The 23,929-nt window shown below is 44.9% G+C and overlaps 1 protein-coding gene across 1 annotated transcript in view; it reads left to right on the forward strand.

The window, feature by feature from the left end:
• The first annotated feature begins 4,921 nt into the window (after positions 1-4,921).
• LOC141040977 (uncharacterized) overlaps positions 4,922-23,929 on the forward strand; it is a 260,260-nt gene continuing 241,252 nt past the window's right edge. Inside the window, exon 1 of the mRNA XM_073507087.1 lies at positions 4,922-5,716. Coding sequence (XP_073363188.1) covers positions 4,922-5,716 — 795 coding nt within the window. The remainder of the gene's footprint in view (positions 5,717-23,929) is intronic.

The following is a 23,929-nucleotide window of genomic DNA, read 5'->3' on the forward strand; positions in this document are numbered from 1 at the left end:
TGATAGGATAATATTTTTGGTATTTTTGTGTTAAAGATGCAAAGTAAAATAAAAGCAAAGTAAAAAGCAAAGGAAATAACTAAGTGTTGGAAGATTAATATGATGAAGATAGACCCGGGGGCCATAGGTTTCACTAGTGGCTTCTCTCAAGAGCATAAATATTTTACGGTGGGTGAACGAATTACTGTTGAGCAATTGACAGAATTGAGCATAGTTATGAGAATATCTAGGTATGATCATGTATATAGGCATCACGTCCGAGACAAGTAGACCAACTCCTGCCTGCATCTACTACTATTACTCCACTCATCGACCGCTATCCAGCATGAATCTAGAGTATTATGTTCATGAAAACATAGTAACGCCTTAAGCAAGATGACATGATGTAGAGGGATAAATTCATGCAATACGATAAAAACCCCATCTTGTTATCCTCGATGGCAACAATACAATACGTGCCTTGCTGCCCCTACTGTCACTGGGAAAGGACACCGCAAGATTGAACCCAAAGCTAAGCACTTCTACCATTGCAAGAAAGATCAATCTAGTAGGCCAAACCAAACTGATAATTCGAAGAGACTTGCAAAGATAACCAATCATACATAAAATAATTCAGAGAAGATTCAAATATTGTTCATAGATAATCTTGATCATAAACCCACAATTCATCGGTCTCAACAAACACACCACAAAAACAAGATTACATCGAATAGATCTCCACGAGAGAGGGGGAGAACACTGTATTGAGATCCAAAAAGAGAGAAGAAGCCATCTAGCTACTAACTATGGACCCGAAGGTCTGAGGTAAGCTACTCACACTTCATCGGAGAGGCTATGGTGTTGATGTAGAAGCCCTCCGTGATGGATGCCCCCTCCGGTGGAGCTCTGGAACAGGCCCCAAGATGGGATCTCGTGGGTACAGAAGGTTGCGGCGGTGGAATTAGGTTTTTGGCTCCGTATCTGATCGTTTGGGGGTACGTAGGTATATATAGGAGGAAGGAGTACGTCGGTGGAGCAACAAGGGGCCCACGAGGGTGGAGGGCGCGCCCCCCTACCTCGTGGCCTCCTCTTTTGTTTCTTGACGTAGGGTCCAAGTCTCCTGGATCATATTCTTCCTAAAAATCACGTTCCCGAAGGTTTCATTCCGTTTGGACTCCGTTTGATATTCCTTTTCTGCGAAACTCTGAAATAGGCAAAAAACAGCAATTCTGGGCTGGGCCTCCGGTTAATACGTTAGTCCCAAAAATAATATAAAAGTGGATAATAAAGCCCAATAATGTCCAAAACAGTAGATAATATAGCATGGAGCAATCAAAAATTATAGATACGTTGGAGACGTATCACCCTCATGTCCGTATTTTATTTTATCGACACCTCTACCTCTAAACATATGTGGACATATTTATCGTTATCGGCTTCCGCTTGAGGACAAGCGAGGTCTAAGCTTGGGGGAGTTGATACGTCCATTTTGCATCATGCTTTTATGTCGATATTTATTGCATTATGGGTTGTTATTACACATTATGTCACAATACTTATGCCTATTCTCTATTATTTTACAAGGTTTACATAAGGAGGGAGAATGTCGGCAGCTGGAATTCTGGGCTGGAAAAGGAGCAAATATTAGAGACCTATTCTGCACAACTCCAAAAGTCCTGAAACTCCACGGAAGTTATTTTTGGAAATAATGAAAAATACCGAGCGGAAGAAATACCAGAGGGGGCCCACACCATGACCACAAGGGTGGGGGTGCGCCCTACCCCCCTGGGCGTGCCCCCTGCCTCGTGGGCCCCCTGTTGGCCCTCCGGTGCCCATCTTCTGCTATATGAAGTCTTTCGTCCGAGAAAAATCATAAGCAAGCTTTCGGGACGAGACTCCGCCGCCACGAGGCGGAACCTTGGCGGAACCAATCTAGGGCTCTGGCGGAGCTGTTCTGCCGGGGACACTTCCCTCCGGGAGGGGGAAATCATCACCATCGTCATGACCAACGCTCCTCTCATCGAGAGGGGGCCAATCTCCATCAACATCTTCACTAGCACCATCTCCTCTCAAACCCTAGTTCATCTCTTGTATCCAATTCTTGTCTCTAAGTCTGGGATTGGTACCTGTAGGTTGCTAGTAGTGTTGATTACTCCTTGTAGTTGATGCTAGTTGGTTTATTTGGTGGAAGATCATATGTTCAGATCCTATATGCATATTAATACTCCTCTGATTATGAACATGAATATTCTTTGTGAGTAGTTATGTTTGTTCCTGAGGACATGGGAGAAGTCTTGCTATTAGTAGTCATGTGAATTTGGTATTCGTTCGATATTTTGATGAGATGTATGTTGTCTCTCCTCTAGTGGTGTTATGTGAACGTCGACTACATGACACTTCACCATTATTTGTGCCTAGAGGAAGGCATTGGGAAGTAATAAGTAGATGATGGGTTGCTAGAGTGACAGAAGCTTAAACCCTAGTTTATGCGTTGCTTCGTAAGGGGCTGATTTGGATCCATATGTTTCATGCTATGGTTAGGTTTACCTTAATACTTCTTTTATAGTTGCGTATGCTTGCAATAGGGGTTAATCATAAGTGGGATGCTTGTCCAAGTAAGGACAGCACCCAAGCACCGGTCCACCCACATATCAAATTATCAAAGTACCTAACGCGAATCATATGAATGTGATGAAAACTAGCTTGACTATAATTCTCATGTGTCCTCGGGAGCGCTTTTCTTTATATAAGAGTTTGTCCAGGCTTGTCCTTTGCTACAAAAAGGATTGGGCCACCTTGCTGCACTTTATTTACTTTTGTTACTTGTTGCTCGTTACAAATTATCTTATCACAAAACTATCTGTTACCTATAATTTCAGTGCTTGCAGAGAATACCTTGCTGAAAACCGCTTATCATTTCCATCTGCTCCTCGTTGGGTTCGACACTCTTACTTATCGAAAGGACTACGATAGATCCCCTATACTTGTGGGTCATCAACCCTCTTGTTGGTAAGACAAGGACAAGGTAACCTAATGCTTTCATGGACATCATCTTGTGTGAACTTCACTCCATGTCTATGGATATCCTTGTTTGTTCCTTGTGGGACTAACCCGTGTAGGTATTGAAAGTGCAACTCACTCCAATGGATTGCTCTGAATGATCTACATCAACATTGAGCATCCACATCTTCAACATCTACATGAAGTCATCATCGACAAAACCCAAGGTTAGTTCATCCCTCTTTGGGGGGACATCACATCTAGGGGGAGCTTTACTCTAAAAATTGAGCGAAGGCAACTCTAATGGTGTGAACACAACAATGCTTTATGTAAAAGTGGTAACCCCACTTGTGCTTAAACGATGAGTATGACCTAAGATCAAATGCTCTCATTTGACTCCTAAGTCAATATACTCATATATAGATGACCTAGTCATCGCCAATTGCTTGATAGATGCTAGAGTGTTTGTGCATGCTTTGTCACATATTTCATTTGCCATTTTATTGTGTGAGCATGTTGATTGCATACTTTTACTCATTCGAGGACATCCATTTGTTGCTTTGATTGTTTGGCTTTTCTTCTTTTGCCAAATGGATGTAGAAGAATGCCTAAGAACTTCCTCTAGCTATCTATGCTTTTCTCGTCTCAAACTCTATTCATGCTACATCACAAAGTTTGATCAAGTCAGATACAAACCCTCTCTGTGAGGAGCACTCGGAGTCACCGTTTCGTCATAGACTTAAACTTCCAAAACCTCTCTGTGCATTTCGTTCTGACCGATACATCCTTTTTGGTCTGACCGAATTCACTGAGTTGATCTAGGTTTTCAATCTCGGTGCAACCGATTAGAACGTTTCGGTCACACCGAGTTGCACTAACCGCTTGCGATTCTGCATCTCGGTGCCACCGAGTTGTTCCACTCGATCACACCGACAGGGTCAGGATATAAATATCGACGGGTCAAATTTTGGAAATTCCTCCAAAACCTCTCAGCCCGCGCGTGTCCTGCTCTGCTGTCTCAGGTCTCGGGATCGTCCTCTCGTCGCCAGCGACCTCCCGCCGCTGGTCCGCGTCGCCGTCAACGGAATTCAATACCACCGTTGCCGCTGTAGCAAGCTCATCACCGAACTAGTGTATGAGTTCAAATCTTTGTGTTGTTCTTACCTCCGATTGTTAGCACAAAGCAAATGCCATGTTTCTTACCATGTATGAGATCTTCCTGTCCAGCAAAAACTTCCTTTAGATTAGATTTGATTCAAAAAATTAGGGTAAGGTTTCCGCCGAACTCATCTCGGACCGAACGAGTTGTGGAAATCAGTCTCACCGATTTGGCTTAGGCCATTGCACTTGCATGCTTCGGTCTGACTGAAACTTGCAAATCAGTGTGACCAAGTTCAACTCTCTGTGAAACCCTAGCAATCTCGGAGTCACCGAACTGTGTCTCGGTCTGACCAATTTCACTAGTTTAGACTCCAAAAGTTGCTTCGATGTCACCGAGTTTAACAAATCGGTAGCTCCGAAATGCTTTCTGTGGAAAACTAAAACTAAGTTTTTAACTCATTTGTTTTGCAAAATCTCTGCACTTTGTGATGCTCATCCACTCTATCTCATCTATAACTATTCACAGGGTCAACTATCAGTTTGCTTTGCCAGAATGTCTGATCAGAGTGATAGCCAGAATATGTCAGAAGAGCAGGTGAATCTGAGTGAGGGCACTAGTCCCTCTAGCAGTTATGATGAAGGCAGCGGAAGTACTCCTAGCAATCTGCCTAAGGCTGCTACTAGGCACAGGAGGAAGAGAAATTCTGAGTCTGACGATGAAGACTATGTGGCTGCTGAGGAAGAAGTGAGCTCCAGGAAAAAGGTTGTCAAGAAGGAGTTTGGCACAGTTGCATCTACCAAGCCTGGTATGCACAAGAAGGCTCCTACAAAGTGAGTGCCCATGTCAAAGGCCAGAACCTCAACTCAGGAAACTATTGAGTTCACTCTTGAACCAAAGGAGGCTGGTGAAGGAAAGAAGAGGAAAGAAAGGGTCAAGAAGACCATGGCTAGAGTCATTGGGAGATCCTCTATGATAAGAGATCCAGCTGAGGATGATGAAGAAGAGGAAGAGGATGCTGCAGCAGCACCCAAGTCTCAAAAGCTGATGGGGGATGCCATCAAGTCTGGGGCTGCCCCTTCTAAGCTCAAGACAACTCCCAAAGCTTCTGCTCCTACTCCCAATACTGCATCAAAGAGGAGCACAAGGAATATACCAGCTGCCGAGAAGAACAAGGCCCCAGTGCCTAAAACTGAAGTTGAAGATGAAGAAGATGTCGAAGCCCAAGTGCTTAGGCAACTGAAGCCAAAGATCCCTGACCATGATGATAATCATCCAGTGGCAGAGAACATGAAGATCAGAAAGGATGCAAGTCTCAAACTATGGAGAGAATCTGATCCATATGCTTTGAGGAGAAGGACTGCTGTGGATTACAGGTTCCACACCAAGGAGCAGCAAGACTTCTATGAAACTATCTTGCTTGATAAGAAGCCAATTGTTTGTGATATAAAGTGGGCAGATTGGAATTATATTGACAACAACGAAGACCACTTTCCAGGAGTGCATGAGAGCTTTAGGCTATGTGGAGTGGACAAGTTTGTGGGTCAGAAGCTGACCAAGTGGAATGATGAACTCATCATGCAATTCTACTCCACAACACATTTTTATCCTGATGGCAGAATTGTTTGGATGTCTGAAGGTACTAGGTACCAATCAACAGTTGTTGAGTGGGCCAAGCTGATAAATGCCCCTGAAGAGCATGAGGATGACATAGATGTATATGCCAACAAGAAGAAGGATCACAACTCCATGGCTAATATGTATAAGGAGATTCCTGATAAAGCCTTGGAAACTCACAAGATGGGCTCTGTATACTATCTACTGTCTGGCCTGGCCACCATCAATACTATCTTGAGGCATACCTTATTGCCCAAGTCAGGAGATCATAGAATGATCATAGGCAATTCCATTAACTTGCTGCAGTTGTTTGATGTGCCCCAAAAGTTCAAAGTGATGAGCCTGATTGTTGAGACAATCAAGAGAACAGCTGCAGATCATAAAAGGTCATGTGGGTATGCTCCACACATCCAAATGCTCATCAACTCCAAGATGGGCAGAGACACATATCTATTGGACAAGGAACATCTTCCCTTGAGGCCTGAATTTGAGGACAACACAGTTGTCATGAATGCTGGTGACCCAACATCTGTAGAAGCTCAAGAGAAGAGGGAGAAAGCAAAGGCTGAGAAAGCTGCAAAGATGCCAAGTGCTGAAGAAGCATCTCAAGTGTTTCTCAAAACTAAGCAAGATCAACTTGGATATCTGATTCAAGCCACCTTGAGGATTGAGAAGGGCTTGGCCACCCTGACTCAGAACCAAGAGAGCCTGGAGAGGATCATTGAGACTAAATTTTATGATCTTGATATGAAGGTGACAGAGATGCAAACAACAGTTGAGCAGCTCCAGGAAGAAGCTGAGTAGAGGAAAGGGCAGACTACCACAGATGCCTTTCAGAGAGTGCCAAGAGGGCAGAGATCTGCTGCAGTGCCAGTGGCTGACACAAGAGCAACTTCATCAGCACCTACCACAGCATCAGTAGCACTTCCAGTTGCCACTCCACTAGCTCCAACAACTTCAACAGATGCATTCCTCCTTGGAGTCCTCTCAACGCCTCCTCTCGAAGATCAACCCTAGAGAGACGCATAGCATTATGCATTTTCGAGCTTTTTGGTAACTTGTTGCCAAAGAGGGAGAAAGTGTATAGATCATAGGCTTCGAGAGAGAAAGCTTTGCTTCTTTTTGCCTTCTTTGCTATTTGGTTGATACTTATTTTGTGTGCTTGCCTGGATGATACTTTTATGTTTATGTGTGTGATATACTTGTATGATCATGTGTTTGATCATATCCTGCATTGATGCTTGTGCTTGGATGTTGTTATTATTTATCTCTCATATATGATCATTCACTTTGTCTTGGGTGATGAGTGCATATTTTACTCTCTATCATTTTGAGCGCTCCACCAAGATGTATGTGACATGGAAGAGTAACCCATGATCCTAATAGATTGTGCATTTGCATTCAAAAGCAAATTTTAAATAATGCACAAATTTAGGGGGAGCTCTTGCTTATCACATACTTCTCAAAGCGACGATGTATTTCAATCTTATTATCATTTGTCAAAGCTTTGATCTATATGTTGTCATCAATTACCAAAAAGTGGAGAAAATGGTGAAGGAGGAGATGGGGAGCGGCAGAGGGGTGCGATTCTTGCCCGCTGTCTGTCTGGCCTCGTTTAAATAGAGGGCGGACGGTAGGAGCTTGGCCGGCGTCTGGCCTCGTTTAAACTGAGGGCGGACGGGAGGAGCTTGGCCGGTGTTGCGTTCAACTCCGGCCCGCTCATGAACGGACATGTGGCCAGAGTAGGTTTCTCGGTTTGCATGCGGGTTTAATGGAGGGGTTTGATGGAGGTGAGGAGGCGTGTTCAGCTGGGCGTGCAGCATGTGGCGTAGTACTATTCGATTTGACAGCAGGCGGCGCAGTTCCCGATACGGCTTTAATGCAGACGAGGGAGGGGGTAGCGGTTCCCGAAATGTTGAACGACCAATGATGCATCCTCCTTCAATTAGCATCGTGCATGCATGAGGGAAGTAATGGGAGGAGGACCGGGAAAAGAGGCTGCACGATGTGAATGCAACGCAGTTTGCACTCATATAAAGGCGCCCCTCCATTCCAATGCATCTACCACATCGTATGCACCTAAGCATTTGCCTAAGCACCTACACTAAGCACAAAAGTGCTCACTCCAGACCCATGGCGGCGATGCGCGCGAGCGGCCAGCGGCTGTGCCAGATGGTCCACGACGCCGGCCTACGGCATGGCGCCGAGGATCGTCTCCAGACGGTGTTCGCGACCGGCTAGTGGATGGCCGCCGTCGATGCCAACTACGACTCTCAGTTGGATCAGATGATCGTTGCCACCACCAACAAGTTCACCATCCTCAAGAAGCTCGGGGATGACATCGCCGTACTCCTCCAGCCCGCGCGCCCGGGCTCCTCATTGCCTGCCACCTTAATCGGCCTCCATGGCCGGAACCTCTTTCAAGCACTGGTGGCCCTGCGACTGCCCGCCGACGCCACGAAGAATGTCCACATGGAGGTTGCGCTCGCCGCGAGGCGCCTCGCCCTACAAGAACTCGTCGACCTACACATCCACATGTACGAGCAAATCGTGTACTTAGGTATCTACAAGGCCATTGAGGACGCTACGACGTTGGCCTTCCTCAACCGGCTGGAAGCCTTGGATGCCTTTGCTGAGAAGCACCTTGACCTCGCCACAAAAGCCGCCGCTCCTTAGCCGTCGGTCTATAGCCCAGCGCACTAAGTTGAGGAGGAGGAGGTCGTATGTTGATGGATGCATCTTTCTTCTTGCCTCCTGTAACCACCACTGCGATCGCATCACCGTGGCCTTAATTCTTATTGTGCTATTGCATTCTTGTTCCGGTCAATACCGACATGTGCGATCCCTTTGCTTAATTATATGCATCACTATAACTAGTACTCCATCCGTCAATTTATAAGTTGTGCTTACCTTTTCCATCAACTTCGTGCAACGCACGTGCATCTTTCTAGAAACACTAGAACATGTCGGACCACATGTGACCAAACCGACGATGCACCAACCTAGCTACTATGTACCTTGCTTATCTGGCGGAAATAGCCCCGCCCTAGCGTTACCAATCGTTATTTCTATCTATCGATCGTGCCAAGGAGCAGAACCAAATGTTACAATTTATACATTTTTCTCTACTCCTACTATAAAAGACTTAGTTGATGATGGTGGTGTGTCTGCCATCCGTCGTTTCTGACCATTAGATCTGCATCTAACGGCTGTGAGGTAAGTTGTGGCATTTTTGCAACAATAGCCCACTTCTCTGCTCCAATTTGCAGAAAACCCCTTATTATCTTGAAAGCAACCACATCCCTCCCTCACCTCATCAAAACAGCCTGAGAAATATATTTTGAGTGAAAAGTAATATATTAGGAGTATATCAAAACAAGAGTCATTTCTTTCAAGTTTGTGAACAAGTACTACTATTCTACTACTTTGGATCTGTTGCAATGCACGGGCACATTGCCAGTAAAAGGAAAAGGCCTGCCGCGTTCGCGTCGCACCCCCACATGCCTGGGAATCCGACACGCCACATAGCTAGGAAAGGCGTGTTGCCTAGCATTTTCACTTTCATGTGGGACCGCCGTTGAGCAAACCGACTATTGGCAAACCGCACCCTGCCCGCCGCCGGGTTGGAAAACAGAAACGAGTGGAAGATCTAGCTGTAGCACGGAAGCCAAGAAATTTGGTGTCTGATGGGGCTCGTTGATAGAGTGTTATTTATTCATAACTAGCAAGATGCCCATGCGTTGCACGAAAAATCAAGATGCATTTGTATGAGTAGTTTATGTTGTGGGAGAAAAGGATGAACAAGAGAAGGCCTTATTTGCAAATGTGGAGAGGGGTGTGGGTATATTTTTGCAAAATTGCCATAGTTTCCTTCCTATCCGTCAGATATAAATCAGACGGCCTATATTGCAGGATGGCAGGCACACCATCATCACGAACTCTGTTTTTTATAAGAGTAGAGATTTAACCAAATCTCATGCGTGCAATGCACGTGTACCTTACTACTCCCTCCACTCCTCAATATAAGTCTTTTTAGACATTTCAAATGGACAACAACATACGGATGTATGTAGACATATTTTAGAGTGTAGATTTCACTCATTTTGCTCCGTATGTAGTCACTTGTTGGAATCTCTAGAAAGACTTGTATTTGGGAACAGAGGGAGTAGTTGGTTGTAGTAAGAAACAAATTCCGGGTTTGGCATGAGCTCGTACTGCGGGAGCACCACAAGGCCTACCGCAGGAGTTACATTTCCCTCTTGGGGCCCACGGGACCGAGCTTCAGTGTCTTAGTGCACCGGCCTGTGAGTCAATGACATGCGGACCTTAAATGCGGCTGGCCCACATGTCATTCTCATGGTGGTGGCGTGGTTCGCGACTCACTCGTTCGAGATGAACCGGCCGGTGGTGGCGTGGCCGTGGCGAGGGTGCCACAGCTGGGCGTCGAGGCATTATGAGGCGTAGATGGCCACACCGGCGGGTACTACCTGTAGTACAAAAGTACTCCCTCCGTCCCAAAATTCTTGTCTTAGATTTGTCTAAATACGGATGTATCAAGTCACGTTTTAGTATTAGATACATCCGTATCTAGTAGACTAATCTAAGACAAGAATTTTGGGACGGAGGGAGTACTCCAGCCGAGGATTGATGCCCGGGACGAAATGTGTCACAGCCGCTGGATGAAAATTCGATGGTGCGGGAGTACGGATCTGAGCACAGGAGCGGAGCAGGCAAACCGCGTCCAATCGGGTGTGGCTGTGGTAGAAAGTTGATGGTCACCGCAGTTCAGCTGGCCCGCATGTCATGCACACAAAGGCAGAGGAGCGTTGGGGCCGAGAGGGATGAGGCGCACGTCGGGGACGTTGTGCCGTGGGTTGGAGCGGCATTGTGGGAATCACGTGTGGGTGTGGCAGTGGTAGAAACAAGAAACGTGATGGTCGCCGTGGTTCAACTCCCATGGACAAGCTGTCATGTCTGCTGACACATGCATTGCATACTGCTCACTGCAAGGAGCAGTAGTAGAGGAAACTTGTTCCAAAGATACCATTTTTCCGATAAAATTCTCGAGATATCATTAGTTTTTACACACGGGATTTCTCCTGCAAGGGTCAATCACAACAGGTGTTTTGTAAAAAAATGCATCTTGATGTTCCCTGCAATGCACGGGCATCTTGCCGCAGGGTGTGCCACCGACCCAAACTCAATTTTTTTTTCAGACGCTTAGGTGCACCGGATGCCGTGCCACGCTACAAAATGTAAAAAAAACAGCTCCAATTTTTTTTTAAAACCTGTTATCTTCAAACCATCAAAACAGCCCGAGGAATATATTTTGAGTGAAGCATGATTTACTTTTACTGATATATGTATATCAGAACTAGAGTGTTTATATTTCAAGCCCGTGAACAAGTATTATTCTACTACTTTGGATCCATTGCGATGCACGGGCCAGCACATTGGTAGTAGTAGTCTCTATCTCTATCTCCACTCTACTCTTATAAAAAAACAGAGTTGTTGATGATGGTGTGCCTGCCATCCTGCAATATAGGCCGTCCGATTTATATCTGACGGATAGGAAGGGAACTATGGCAATTTTGCAAAAACAAAACCCACACCCCTGTCCACATTTTCAAATAAGGCCTTCCCTCATTCATCCTTTTCTCCCACAAGATAAACTACTCATACAAATGCATCTTGATGTTCCGTGCAACGCACGGGCATCTTGCTAGTCTACTACTCTCTTATACTAGCAAGATGCCCATGCGTTGCACGGAACATCAAGATGCATTTGTATGAGTAGTTTATCTTGTGGGAGAAAAGGATGAACGAGGGAAGGCCTTATTTGCAAATGTGGAGAGGGCTATGTGTATCTTTTTGCAAAATTGCCATAGTTTCCTTCCTGTCCGTCAGATATAAATCGGATGGCCTATATTGCAGGATGGCAGGCACACCATCATCACCAACTCTGCTTTTTATAAGAGCTAACGGATAGGAAGGAAACTATGACAATTTACCCGCACTCCTCTCCACATTTGCAAATAAGGCCTTCCCTCGTTCATCCTTTTCTCCCACAAGATCTTGATGTTCCGTGCAACACACGACCATCTTGCTAGTCTCTACTCTCATAAAAAACAGAGTTGGTGATGATGGTGTGCCTGCCATCCTACAATATAGGCCATCCGATTTATATCTGACGGATAGGAAGAAAACTGTGGCAATTTTGCAAAAATAAACCTACACCCCTCTCCACATTTGCAAATAAGGCCTTCCCTCGTTCATCCTTTTCTCTCACAAGATAAACTACTCATACAAATGCATCTTGATGTTCCGTGCAATGCACGAGGATGTTTCCTTGGGGGTCTCTCCAGCGCCGCGTGGCCGTAGTTACAAGTTCACGCCCCTTGAGATGCCGACGTTGAGGGGCACTCGGATTTTGTCCGATGAGCAGGTAAGATGAGTTTGATCACGTATTAAATGCATTCTAAAGACTACTTTTGTGTCCATTTCCTAATTCTCCCCAGCCCACTGTTTCACAGGTTAGGCTCGGTGCGAGTGGAGATTGGCTTGCATATGTACGGGAGGGTACCAACATCAATTTGCACAACATTTACAACGGTGACACTGTTCCCGTATAACCTTTGTCCAACATTGGGATCAGCCAAGCAACAGGCCACCGCCTAAATTGGTATGATGGAAGCACGGTGAGATTGAAGAAGATAGCATGAACCTTTGTAGCGACCAGACCTCAAATGGTCTGTGCTGCTGTGCACCAGTGTCATCCCTGGATCAGTAATGCTGACACGCACAGTACAAATGGAGGATTTATAACAGAGTAGCAATCACACACTTATTACATCGAATATCTCCAAAGAGATTAAGTATGATAAACATGGCTTAAGGCCATCTAACAATGATAACAGCGGAAGACTTGGAAGATAAGTGAGTCCATCAACTCCAGCGGCATCACTGAGTATAAGACCACGACCTAAGGCACCTTACTCGTCGTCTGAAAAGTCTGCAACATGAAACGTTGCAGCCCGAAAACGGGTCAGCACATAGGATATGCTGGCAATGTAACACATAGAGAATAATGAACAATAACAATGCTATACTACATGCATATATGGCTGGTAGAAAGCTCTATGGTTACAATTTTGCGAAAAGCCAATTTTATCCTACTTCAAAGGAATAAATTTTATTTAACTATCATGGTGGTTGTGAAACATTGAGATGGTTGACAGCATCTCAATCCCAATTAAATGTCATCAATAACCCAACAAAATTTATTAGAAGTAACATAGTGATGAGATTCACATGATAATCCAGGTACTAGATACTCAAGTTGTCCATAACCGGGGACACGGCTAACCATGATTAGTTTATACACTCTGCAGAGGTTTGTGCACTTTTCCCCACAAGACTTGATCTCCTCCGTTGGATTACTCGCACTACATGGTGTTTGAGTAACGGATGACCAAGACACAGTCTTTCAGAAGTGTTTGCACCTTACGTATGGGTAGACCGTTACACCTACTTTCCCCTACATCTGCTAGTCTACCACTGTAAGAGTTCACACAACTTAGTCAACTATGCTAGAGCCCATAATAGCTTGCGGCTGCACACGGAAGTTTCTAGCATGAATAATCTCATGATCCCTTTGAACCTGGGTGGCGGTCCAAAAGAAAAACAGGCAATCCTGGAATACCCAGGTACCTCAATCCACCCAGATGTGAGTTTAAGTTGCCACCTTAAGTAAACCATTAATTAACAATCTCACATCTGTCATGAATTTCACTCAAACCCAATCCACGTCTACGAGCATAGCATGGCAATAATAATAGCAACGTAGAAGTAACTCCCAAGGGTTTGATAAGAAAACAGGTAATAGGTTCTACCTCAACTACTTCCCAATACCCACAATTTAATTAGATCCTAGTCATTCAAGTGTTTGAGGAAAACAGATCTAATGCAATAAAAACTGGGTATGGAAGGTATATGATCAAAGTGTTACTTGCCTTGCTGATGATCCGCAAAACCTAGCGATTCGAAGTAACAAGCGGCACACTCCGGGTACTCTATCGCAAGCAAACAAGCATACAACCAGTACTCATCTAATGCATAGGTAAAACTCAAATGAAATATCCAACCAGAAAGTTCAACTTAAGAACTCCGGTTTGCAAAAAGAATCAACTCGAAAGAAGCAACGAAAGTCAAACGGCGAAAGAAAGAAACTTCGTTTGCTAATCTGGATCTAGGTCAAATTTTACTGTAGCAAAAACTTGTTTGAGTAGGTTAAACGGAAAGAGAATTTCTGGACAAAACTCTAGGCGCTTGAATCACCTGATTCCGATAAACGAGCGAGAAGTTCAACAGAATTGAAGATTCGATCAGAAATCGAATCCGAGATAATCGCAGAAAAATCCGACGAAAAAGAAAAACGGACGAACGGTTAAAGAACGGACGTTCGTTAACAGAGAAAAACTGACGAACGTGTTCGTTAAAACGAACGGTTCGGTGAACGCTCGCAAAATAATAAAACCGAAAAAAACCGATCTAGGGTGTTTTTTTTAAACGAAGGTTTTTTTTAAAGAAAACCGGCAACGACGAACGGGCGACGGCAGTACCTCGTCGGGCAGCTCCGGCAAGGGCTTCCGGCGGGGCTCTGGCGAGGGGCGCTGAGGGCGCGGGGTGCGGGGCTCGGGAGGGGGGGCGCGAGGGGCGGCTCCGGCGGCGAACGCGGCGGCGGCGGCGGGCAAGTGCGGCGGCGGCGCTCGGCGAGATGAGGGCGGCGGCGGCGGCTTGAGAGGAAAGAGAGAGGGGGTATTTAAGGAGGGGGGTCCGGGGTGGCTTGGGGGAGGGGATGGCCGAGCGGGAGGCGAGCTCCGTGGCCATGGCGGACTCCGGCGGCGGGCGCCGTGCGGGAGAAGGAGAGAGGCGCGGGCGGGCCGGCGCTCGGCTGGGCTTCGGCCCAGCGGGCGTCGCACATTTTTTTTAAATAAGTTCCGCGGAAACTAATTCGTAGAAAAATAAATAAAAATCCGAAAAATATAAAATAAATTTTCCCCGTCTAGTTAGAAAATCTAGAATAGGGTGAACATTTTCTTTTAACACAATTTTGTTTTGAAAACATGCAATATTTTTATTGCAATAAAAATTGCAAATAAAATCCAAATAAATTCCAATAAATGATTTTAACAATTTTCCTCCGGTATTTCAATTGTTTTGGAGAAGTCATATTTTCTCCTCTCGTTTTTTTTAAAATGAAATATTTTTCCGGAGGGAAAATAATTAAAACCAAGATCCTCGTCTTATTATTTGATGAAAATCAAATATGAAAATTCGAGAAAATCCCCAACTCTCTCCGAGGGTCCTTGAGTTGCTTAGGATTTATCGAGGATTTGTCAAAATGCAATAAAACATGATATGCAATGATGATCTATGTATAACATTCCAAATTGGAAATTTGGGATGTTACAAACCTACCCCCCTTAAGATGAATCTCGCCCTCGAGATTCGGGTTGGCTAGAAAACAGGTGGGAGTGGTCTTTCCGTAGATCTTCCTCTCGCTCCCAGGTGGCTTCATCCTCCGTGTGGTGACTCCACTGAACTTTGCAAAACTTGATAACCTTGCTGTGGGTAACTCGGCTGGCATACTCAAGAATCTTAACTGGAATTATAATACGTTGGTCCACTGATACGTCTCAAATCACTTTCCAACTGAATCGCTTCCAGCGGCACAGTATCTCTCAGTGGTATCTCAGCCATCTCTGCGTGGCACTTCTTCAGTTGCGAAACGTGAAATACATCATGTACTCCAGACAATCCTTCGGGCAATTCCAGCTTGTAAGCAACTTCTCCCATACGTTCCAACACTCTGTATGGTCCGATAAAACGGGGCGCTAACTTTCCCTTAACTCCAAAGCGCTTCACTCCTCGAAGTGGTGATACTCGAAGATAAACTCGGTCTCCGACTTCGTGAACTGTCTCCTTTCGTTTAGAATCAGCATAACTCTTCTGCCTGGACTGGGCTACTTTGAGCCTATCGCGAATCAACCTTACCTTCTGTTCAGACTCCTCAATCAAATCTGGTCCAAACAACTGACGGTCTCCAACTTCGTCCCATAACAGCGGTGTTCTACACCTCCTTCCGTACAAGGCTTCGAAAGGGGCCATCTTCAAACTGGTTTGATAACTATTGTTATAAGAAAACTCCGCATATGGTAAATTATCGTCCCAACTAGATCCATAATCTAGTGCACATGCTCTCAACATGTCCTCCAAAATCTGGTTGACTCTCTCGGTCTGTCCATCCGTCTGCGGGTGAAAAGCTGTACTGAATTCCAGCCTGGTTCCCAATGTTTCATGTAACTGCTTCCAAAACTTCGAGGTAAATTGGGTTCCTCTGTCTGATACAATGGTCCTCGGAACTCCATGCAAACATACGATCCTGGTCATGTATATCTTTGCCAACTTAGCACTGGTGTAAGTGGTCTTCACTGGAATGAAATGAGCCACTTTCGTCAATCGATCAACTACAACCCATATTGAGTCATAGCCTGAACGAGTCCTGGGTAATCCCGTGATAAAATCCATGCCTATTTTATCCCACTTCCATTCGGGTATCGGCAATGGTTGTAGCAATCCTGCTGGCTTCTGATGCTCTGCCTTCACTCTCTGACATACATCACAAACTGCTACATATTCCGCAATATCCTTCTTCATTCCGGTCCACCAGAAAGTATTCTTCAAATCCAAATACATCTTCGTATTTCCTGGGTGAATCGAGTACGGTGAATCATGGGCTTCTTGCAAAATCAACTTCCTGATCTCCGGATCATTTGGCACATATACACGGTCCTCAAACCATAAGGTATCGTGCTCATCCTCACAAAATCCCTTGGCTTTTCCTTTGCTCATCTTCTCCTTTATCTCTTCAATCTCCTTGTCTGTCTTCTGAGCTTTTCTGATCCTTTCCATCAAGGTAGACTGAATCTCCAATGTCGCTAAATAGCCTCTTGGGACTATCTCCAAACATAGCTCGCAAAGGTCCTCGGCTAACTCCTGAGGTAACTCTCCTGTCATGAGGGTGTTGACATGACTCTTGCGGCTCAACGCGTCTGCTACAACGTTAGCCTTTCCAGGGTGATAATGCAATCTCATATCATAATCTTTAATGAGCTCCAACCATCTCCTCTGTCTGAGATTTAACTCCTTCTGCATGAAAATATACTTCAAACTCTTGTGATCCGTGTACACCTCACAATGGTTTCCGATGAGAAAATGTCTCCATGTCTTCAATGCATGCACCACGGCTGCTAACTCCAAATCATGCGTAGCATAATTCTTCTCATGGGGTTTAAGTTGTCGTGAAGCATATGACACAACTCTTCCTTCCTGCATAAGCACTGCTCCAAGTCCTTGACGAGAAGCGTCGCAATAAACTTCATAATCCTTGCGTTGATCTGGCAGAATCAACACTGGTGATGTAACCAATCGTTCCTTCAACTCTTGGAAACTAGCTTCACATTCCTCAGTCCAATTGAATTTGGTGTCCTTCTTCAATAGCTCAGTCATGGGTTTAGCAATCTTCGAGAAATTCTCGATAAATCTCCGGTAGTATCCTGCAAGTCCAAGAAAACTCCGGATTTCTCCAACTGTCGTGGGTGATTCCCAACTTGTCATTGTGTCAACCTTGGCAGGGTCTACTGCTATTCCTTCTCCAGAAATAACATGTCCAAGGAATCCAACTTCCTTCAGCCAAAACTCACATTTGCTGAACTTGGCATATAACTGGTGTTCTCTGAGCTTCTCAAGTACCAATCGCAAATGCTCCTCATGCTCTTCTTCATCCTTGGAAAAGATTAAAATATCATCAATGAACACTACGACGAACTTATCCAAAAACTCCATAAACACTTTGTTCATCAGGTTCATGAAATAGGCAGGTGCGTTAGTCAGTCCAAATGACATAACGGTATACTCATACAATCCATATCTGGTGGTAAATGCCGTCTTAGGTATATCCTGCTCTCGAATCTTTAACTGATGGTATCCTGATCGTAGATCGATCTTGGAAAATACTTTAGCTCCTTGTAGGCGGTCAAACAAGTCATTGATCATCGGCAGTGGGTACTTGTTTTTGATGGTGACTTCATTCAATCCTCGGTAATCAACAACCATCCTCAGCGATCCATCTTTCTTCTCCACTAGAAGTACTGGTGATCCCCAAGGCGACGAACTTGGGCGAATATAGCCTTTATCCAGTAACTCCTTGATTTGCTTCTTAATTTCCTCCAAATCCTTTGCGGGCATTCTGTACGGTCTCTTAGATATTGGCCCTGTGCCTGGCAAAAGTTCAATCAAGAACTCAATGTCTCTATCTGGTGGCATGCCTGGCAACTCTTCTGGAAATACATCCGGATAGTCCTTCACCACTGGTACTTCTTCCTGTACAACTCCTGATAAGGAATTTACTTGAGTCCTCTTCGGCATATGCCGGGATACATACTTGATTCTTTTTCCTTCTGGGGTGGTAAGCAAAATCGTCTTGCTGGCACAATCGATGTTTCCTCCATACAACGATAGCCAATCCATTCCCAAAATCACATCCCAACCTTGCGATTCCAAAACAATGAGGTCTGAGGGGAAAACATGCCTACCAATGGCCAATGGTATCTGAAAACATCCTTGGGTGGCCATATACTCTGCTCCTGGCGAGGTTACTAACATAGGGGTTCTGAGAACTTTGGTGGACAGCTTAAACTTATTCACGAATCCCCTTGATATGTATGAATGCGATGCACCAGTATCGAAAAGAACAGTTGCAGTAAATGACTTAACCAAAAACTTACCTATTACTGCATTAGGCTGAGCTTCAACCTCCTCCACGCTCACGTGGTTCACGTGTCCTTTGTTGAATGGGTTCGGCTTCTTCCCAGAGCTTCCATTGCCATTTCCATTTTGGGCTTCAGGACATTCATTGGCATAATGTCCATTCTTCTGGCACTTAAAGCAAGTGACTTGGCTCAGGTCCCTCTTGGCTGGGGTAGATGGGTTGGTGCGGTTCTGTCCGTTGCTTCCTCCATTCCCATTACCATTTTTAGAGCCATTATGGTTGTGCGAACTACCTCCTCCATGGGTATGCTGAAACTGTCCTCCCGGCTTCGGGGTAAAACGGGGCTTCTGCTGAGCTCCTGAACTATACTTCCCTTGTCCATACTTCCTCTTACGATTGTCAATCTGCTGTTGCTTCCCTTCAATCATGAGAGCTCTATCTACCAGCTCCTGGTTGTTGTTGAAAGTTGCTACCATCAACTGCATACTCAGTTCATCATTCAGTCCTTCCAAAAATTTCTCCTGCTTAGCTGCATCTGTAGCAACGTCATCTGGTGCATAACGTGCTAACTTACTGAAATCCTCCACATACTGGCCTACGGTGCGTCCTCCTTGGCGTAGGTTGCGAAACTCACGCTTCTTCATAGCCATAGCTCCTGCTGAAACATGAGCTGTACAGAAAGCTTGCTGAAACTGGTCCCATGTGACAGTGTCAATAGGGTGCGTGGCTGTATAATTCTCCCACCATGATGCTGCGGGTCCATCAAGCTGATGTGCGGCAAAACGCACTCTTTCCGCATCTGTGCATCCTGCAGTGGTCAACTCCCTTCCAACTTTGCGGAGCCAATCATCTGCAACAATCGGCTCGGTGCTGCTGGAAAACACCGGCGGGTTTAGCCTTAAGAAACGGGCTAAGTGATCAACAGGTGGTGGTGGCGGTGGGTTGTTGTTGTTGTTGTTGCCTTGGTTCTGCACTAACACTTGCATCAGGGCATTCTGTTGCTGAACCAACTGGGTGATCTCTGGCGGGAAAACAAATCCGGTGTCGCGTCTCGGAGGCATCTGATAGGTTTAGAAAAGATGAGAGTTAAGAATAGAATGAGGTCTAGGGAGAAAACACTACCCATATGCTCATGAGACAATTCAATCAATATCACTCAATCAATTCAAACAAGGCAAAACAATCGATCTATCTAGCGTTACAAAGTGCTTGAACTATACTATTTAATGGGGGAAAACTACTACTGATATGGTGGTCTACTAGAAATTCTGATCCGTTGAAGACTCCATGATGTCTGCTCCAGCTTCATCAACCCAGTCGTCTTCACTTGGTTCCGAGTCAGTGTCGTCGATGATGATGTAGTTATCCGGACAAGTGCATTCGTCAACTTCTGCTTTTGGCACTGGATTTCCCACGAATAATCCAATCTTCTTCTCCAGGTCGTCATTCTTCCCTACTAGTGCGTTGATTTCCTCCAAATAATCTTCGCGTGTAGTCTTGAGTTCTTCTTGGAGCTCTTTGATCTTCGTGAATGCCTTCTTCAGTTCTTCCTTGTCCGTGCACATCTGGTTCTCTTGGCAACGAATATGTTGGTTCCGCTCCTGGATGAAAGCTGCAATTGATCCATCCTTCTTGGTCTTGATCATCTCCCATTGCGCGTCTCGGCGTCCACAAATTTGGTAAATTGTATCCTTAAGCTCCTGGTGGTAGACTTCTCCAATGCGTCCCATGGGGATGTGTGCGGCCATGCTCTTCCCCAAACTCCAAGTTGGTGCTTCGAAAACCATTCTTATGGGTTCAGTAATTGGCACAAACGTCCTTCCTGGGATGATAACTTGAATCTTCCAGCTCTCCTCTTCAGGTAATGTGGCGTTGTAGGTTCCGGTGATGCTTGGTATTCCTATGTTCAAGTACTTGGTGACTTCCTTCAAATGTCGACCAAACGGCGTGTCTTCATCTGGTTGCATGAACTTGCTCCTTGCATTCGCCATTCCTAAAAGAGTAGAAAGTGGAGAGGAGTCAGAAATGAGAAGAGAGAAGCTTTCTAGGGCTTAAGCTTAGTGGTCGTGTCCTACAGTCAGCGTGTGCTCTGATACCAACTTTGTAGCGACCAGATCTCAAATGGTCTGTGCTGCTGTGCACCAGTGTCATCCCTGGATCAGTAATGCTGACACGCACAGTACAAATGGAGGATTTATAACAGAGTAGCAATCACACACTTATTACATCGAATATCTCCAAAGAGATTAAGTATGATAAACATGGCTTAAGGCCATCTAACAACGATAACAGCGGAAGACTTGGAAGATAAGTGAGTCCATCAACTCCAGCGGCATCACTGAGTATAAGACCACGACCTAAGGCACCTTACTCGTCGTCTGAAAAGTCTGCAACATGAAACATTGCAGCCCGAAAACGGGTCAGCACATAGGATATGCTGGCAATGTAACACATAGAGAATAATGAACAATAACAATGCTATACTACATGCATATATGGCTGGTAGAAAGCTCTATGGTTACAATTTTGCGAAAAGCCAATTTTACCCTACTTCAAAGGAATAAATTTTATTTAACTATCATGGTGGTTGTGAAACATTGAGATGGTTGACAGCATCTCAATCCCAATTAAACGTCATCAATAACCCAACAAAATTTATTAGAAGTAACATAGTGATGAGATTCACATGATAATCCAGGTACTAGATACTCAAGTTGTCCATAACCGGGGACACGGCTAACCATGATTAGTTTATACACTCTGCAGAGGTTTGTGCACTTTTCCCCACAAGACTTGATCTCCTCCGTTGGATTACTCGCACTACATGGTGTTTGAGTAACGGATGACCAAGACACAGTCTTTCAGAAGTGTTTGCACCTTACGTATGGGTAGACCGTTACACCTACTTTCCCCTACATCTGCTAGTCTACCACTGTAAGAGTTCACACAACTTAGTCAACTATGCTAGAGCCCATAATAGCTTGCGGCTGCACACGAAAGTTTCTAGCATGAATAATCTCATGATCCCTTTGAACCTGGGTGGCGGTCCAAAAGAAAAACAGGCAATCCTGGAATACCCAGGTACCTCAATCCACCCAGATGTGAGTTTAAGTTGCCACCTTAAGTAAACCATTAATTAACAATCTCACATCTGTCATGAATTTCACTCAAACCCAATCCACGTCTACGAGCATAGCATGGCAATAATAATAGCAACGTAGAAGTAACTCCCAAGGGTTTGATAAGAAAACAGGTAATAGGTTCTACCTCAACTACTTCCCAATACCCACAATTTAATTAGATCCTAGTCATTCAAGTGTTTGAGGAAAACAGATCTAATGCAATAAAAACTGGGTATGGAAGGTATATGATCAAAGTGTTACTTGCCTTGCTGATGATCCGCAAAACCTAGCGATTCGAAGTAACAAGCGGCACACTCCGGGTACTCTATCGCAAACAAACAAGGATACAATCAGTACTCATCTAATGCACAGGTAAAACTCAAATGAAAGATCCAACCAGAAAGTTCAACTTAAGAACTCCGGTTTGCAAAAAGAATCAACTCGAAAGAAGCAACGAAAGTCAAACGGCGAAAGAAAGAAACTTTGTTTGCTAATCTGGATCTAGGTCAAATTTTACTGTAGCAAAAACTTGTTTGAGTAGGTTAAACGGAAAGAGAATTTCGGGACGAAACTCTAGGCGCTTGAATCACCTGATTCCGATAAACGAGCGAGAAGTTAAACAAAATTGAAGATTCGATCAGAAATCGAATCTGAGATAATCGCAGAAAAATCCGACGAAAAAGAAAAACGGACGAACGGTTAAAGAACGGACGTTCGTTAACAGAGAAAAACCGACGAACGTGTTCGTTAAAACGAACGGTTAGGTGAACGCTCGCAAAATAATAAAACCGAAAAAAAACCGATCTAGGGTTTTTTTAAACGAAGGGTTTTTTTAAGAAAACCGGCAACGACGAACGGGTGACGGCAGTACCTCGTCGGGCGGCTCCGGCGAGGGCTTCCGGCGGGGCTCTGGCGAGGGGCGGTGAGGGCGCGCGGTGCGGGGCTCGGGGGGGGGGGGGGGGCGAGGGGCGGCGGCTCCGGCGGCGAACGCGGCGGCGGCGGGCAAGTGCGGCGGCGGCGCTCGGCGAGATGAGGGTGGCGGCGGCGGCTTGAGAGGAAAGAGAGAGGGGGGGTATTTAAGGAGGGGGGGTCCGGGGTGGCTTGGGGGAGGGGGTGGCCGAGCGGGAGGCGAGCTCCGTGGCCATGGCGGACTCCGGCGGCGGGCGCCGTGCGGGAGAAGGAGAGAGGCGCGGGCGGGCCGGCGCTCGGCTGGGCTTCGGCCCAGCGGGCGTCGCACATTTTTTTTAAATAAGTTCCGCGGAAAATAATTCGTAGAAAAATAAATAAAAATCAGAAAAATATAAAATAAATTTTCCCCTTCTAGTTAGAAAATCTAGAATAGGGTGAACATTTTCTTTTAACACAAAAAATATATTTTGAAAACATGCAATATTTTTAATGCAATAAAAATTGCAAATAAAATCCAAATAAATTCCAATAAATGATTTTAACAATTTTCCTCCGGTATTTCAATTGTTTTGGAGAAGTCATATTTTCTCCTCTCGTTATTTTTTTAAAAATGAAATATTTTTCCGGAGGGAAAATAATTAAAACCAAGATCCTCGTCTTATTATTTGATGAAAATCAAATATGAAAATTCGAGAAAATCCCCAACTCTCTCCGAGGGTCCTTGAGTTGCTTAGGATTTATCGAGGATTTGTCAAAATGCAATAAAACATGATATGCAATGATGATCTATGTATAACATTCCAAATTGGAAATTTGGGATGTTACAACTTGCACATGGCGGTCAAAGGTGGACGATGCTGTCTGCGGCCAATTTGTTGTCGTACGAGTACGAAGACGTTGTGCTCCTTTCTAACCGCATCTTCGCAGTGACAAACCAGGGGACTTGTTTCATATGGGACACATCCTACGGTATACTCCCTCTCTCCCAGTTTATTTGTTTTGATTTTTTTTGTTTTATAAGTTTCAAATTCAAATTTAGAGCTCCCCATCACATGTTGAGATTACAATGTCCATTAAATCATTGGTGCATGTATAGTAAAGAAACAAATCTCGAGTTTGGCACGAGTTCGTGCAGCGGTAGCACCACAAGGCCTGGCATAGGAGTTACATTTACCTCTCGGGGCCCTCAGGACCGAGCTTCAGCGCCTTACTACACCTGCCTTTGAGTCAATAACATGTGGACCCGATAGGTGGCTGGTCCACTGATACGTCTCCAACGTATCTATAATTTTTGATTGCTTCATGCTATATTATATTCTGTTTTGGATGATTAATGGGCTTTGTTATACACTTTTATATTAATTTTGGACT

Source organism: Aegilops tauschii, chromosome 2 (genome assembly GCF_002575655.3).
Source record: "Aegilops tauschii subsp. strangulata cultivar AL8/78 chromosome 2, Aet v6.0, whole genome shotgun sequence".
In the NCBI taxonomy this organism is placed as follows: Eukaryota; Viridiplantae; Streptophyta; class Magnoliopsida; order Poales; family Poaceae; genus Aegilops; species Aegilops tauschii.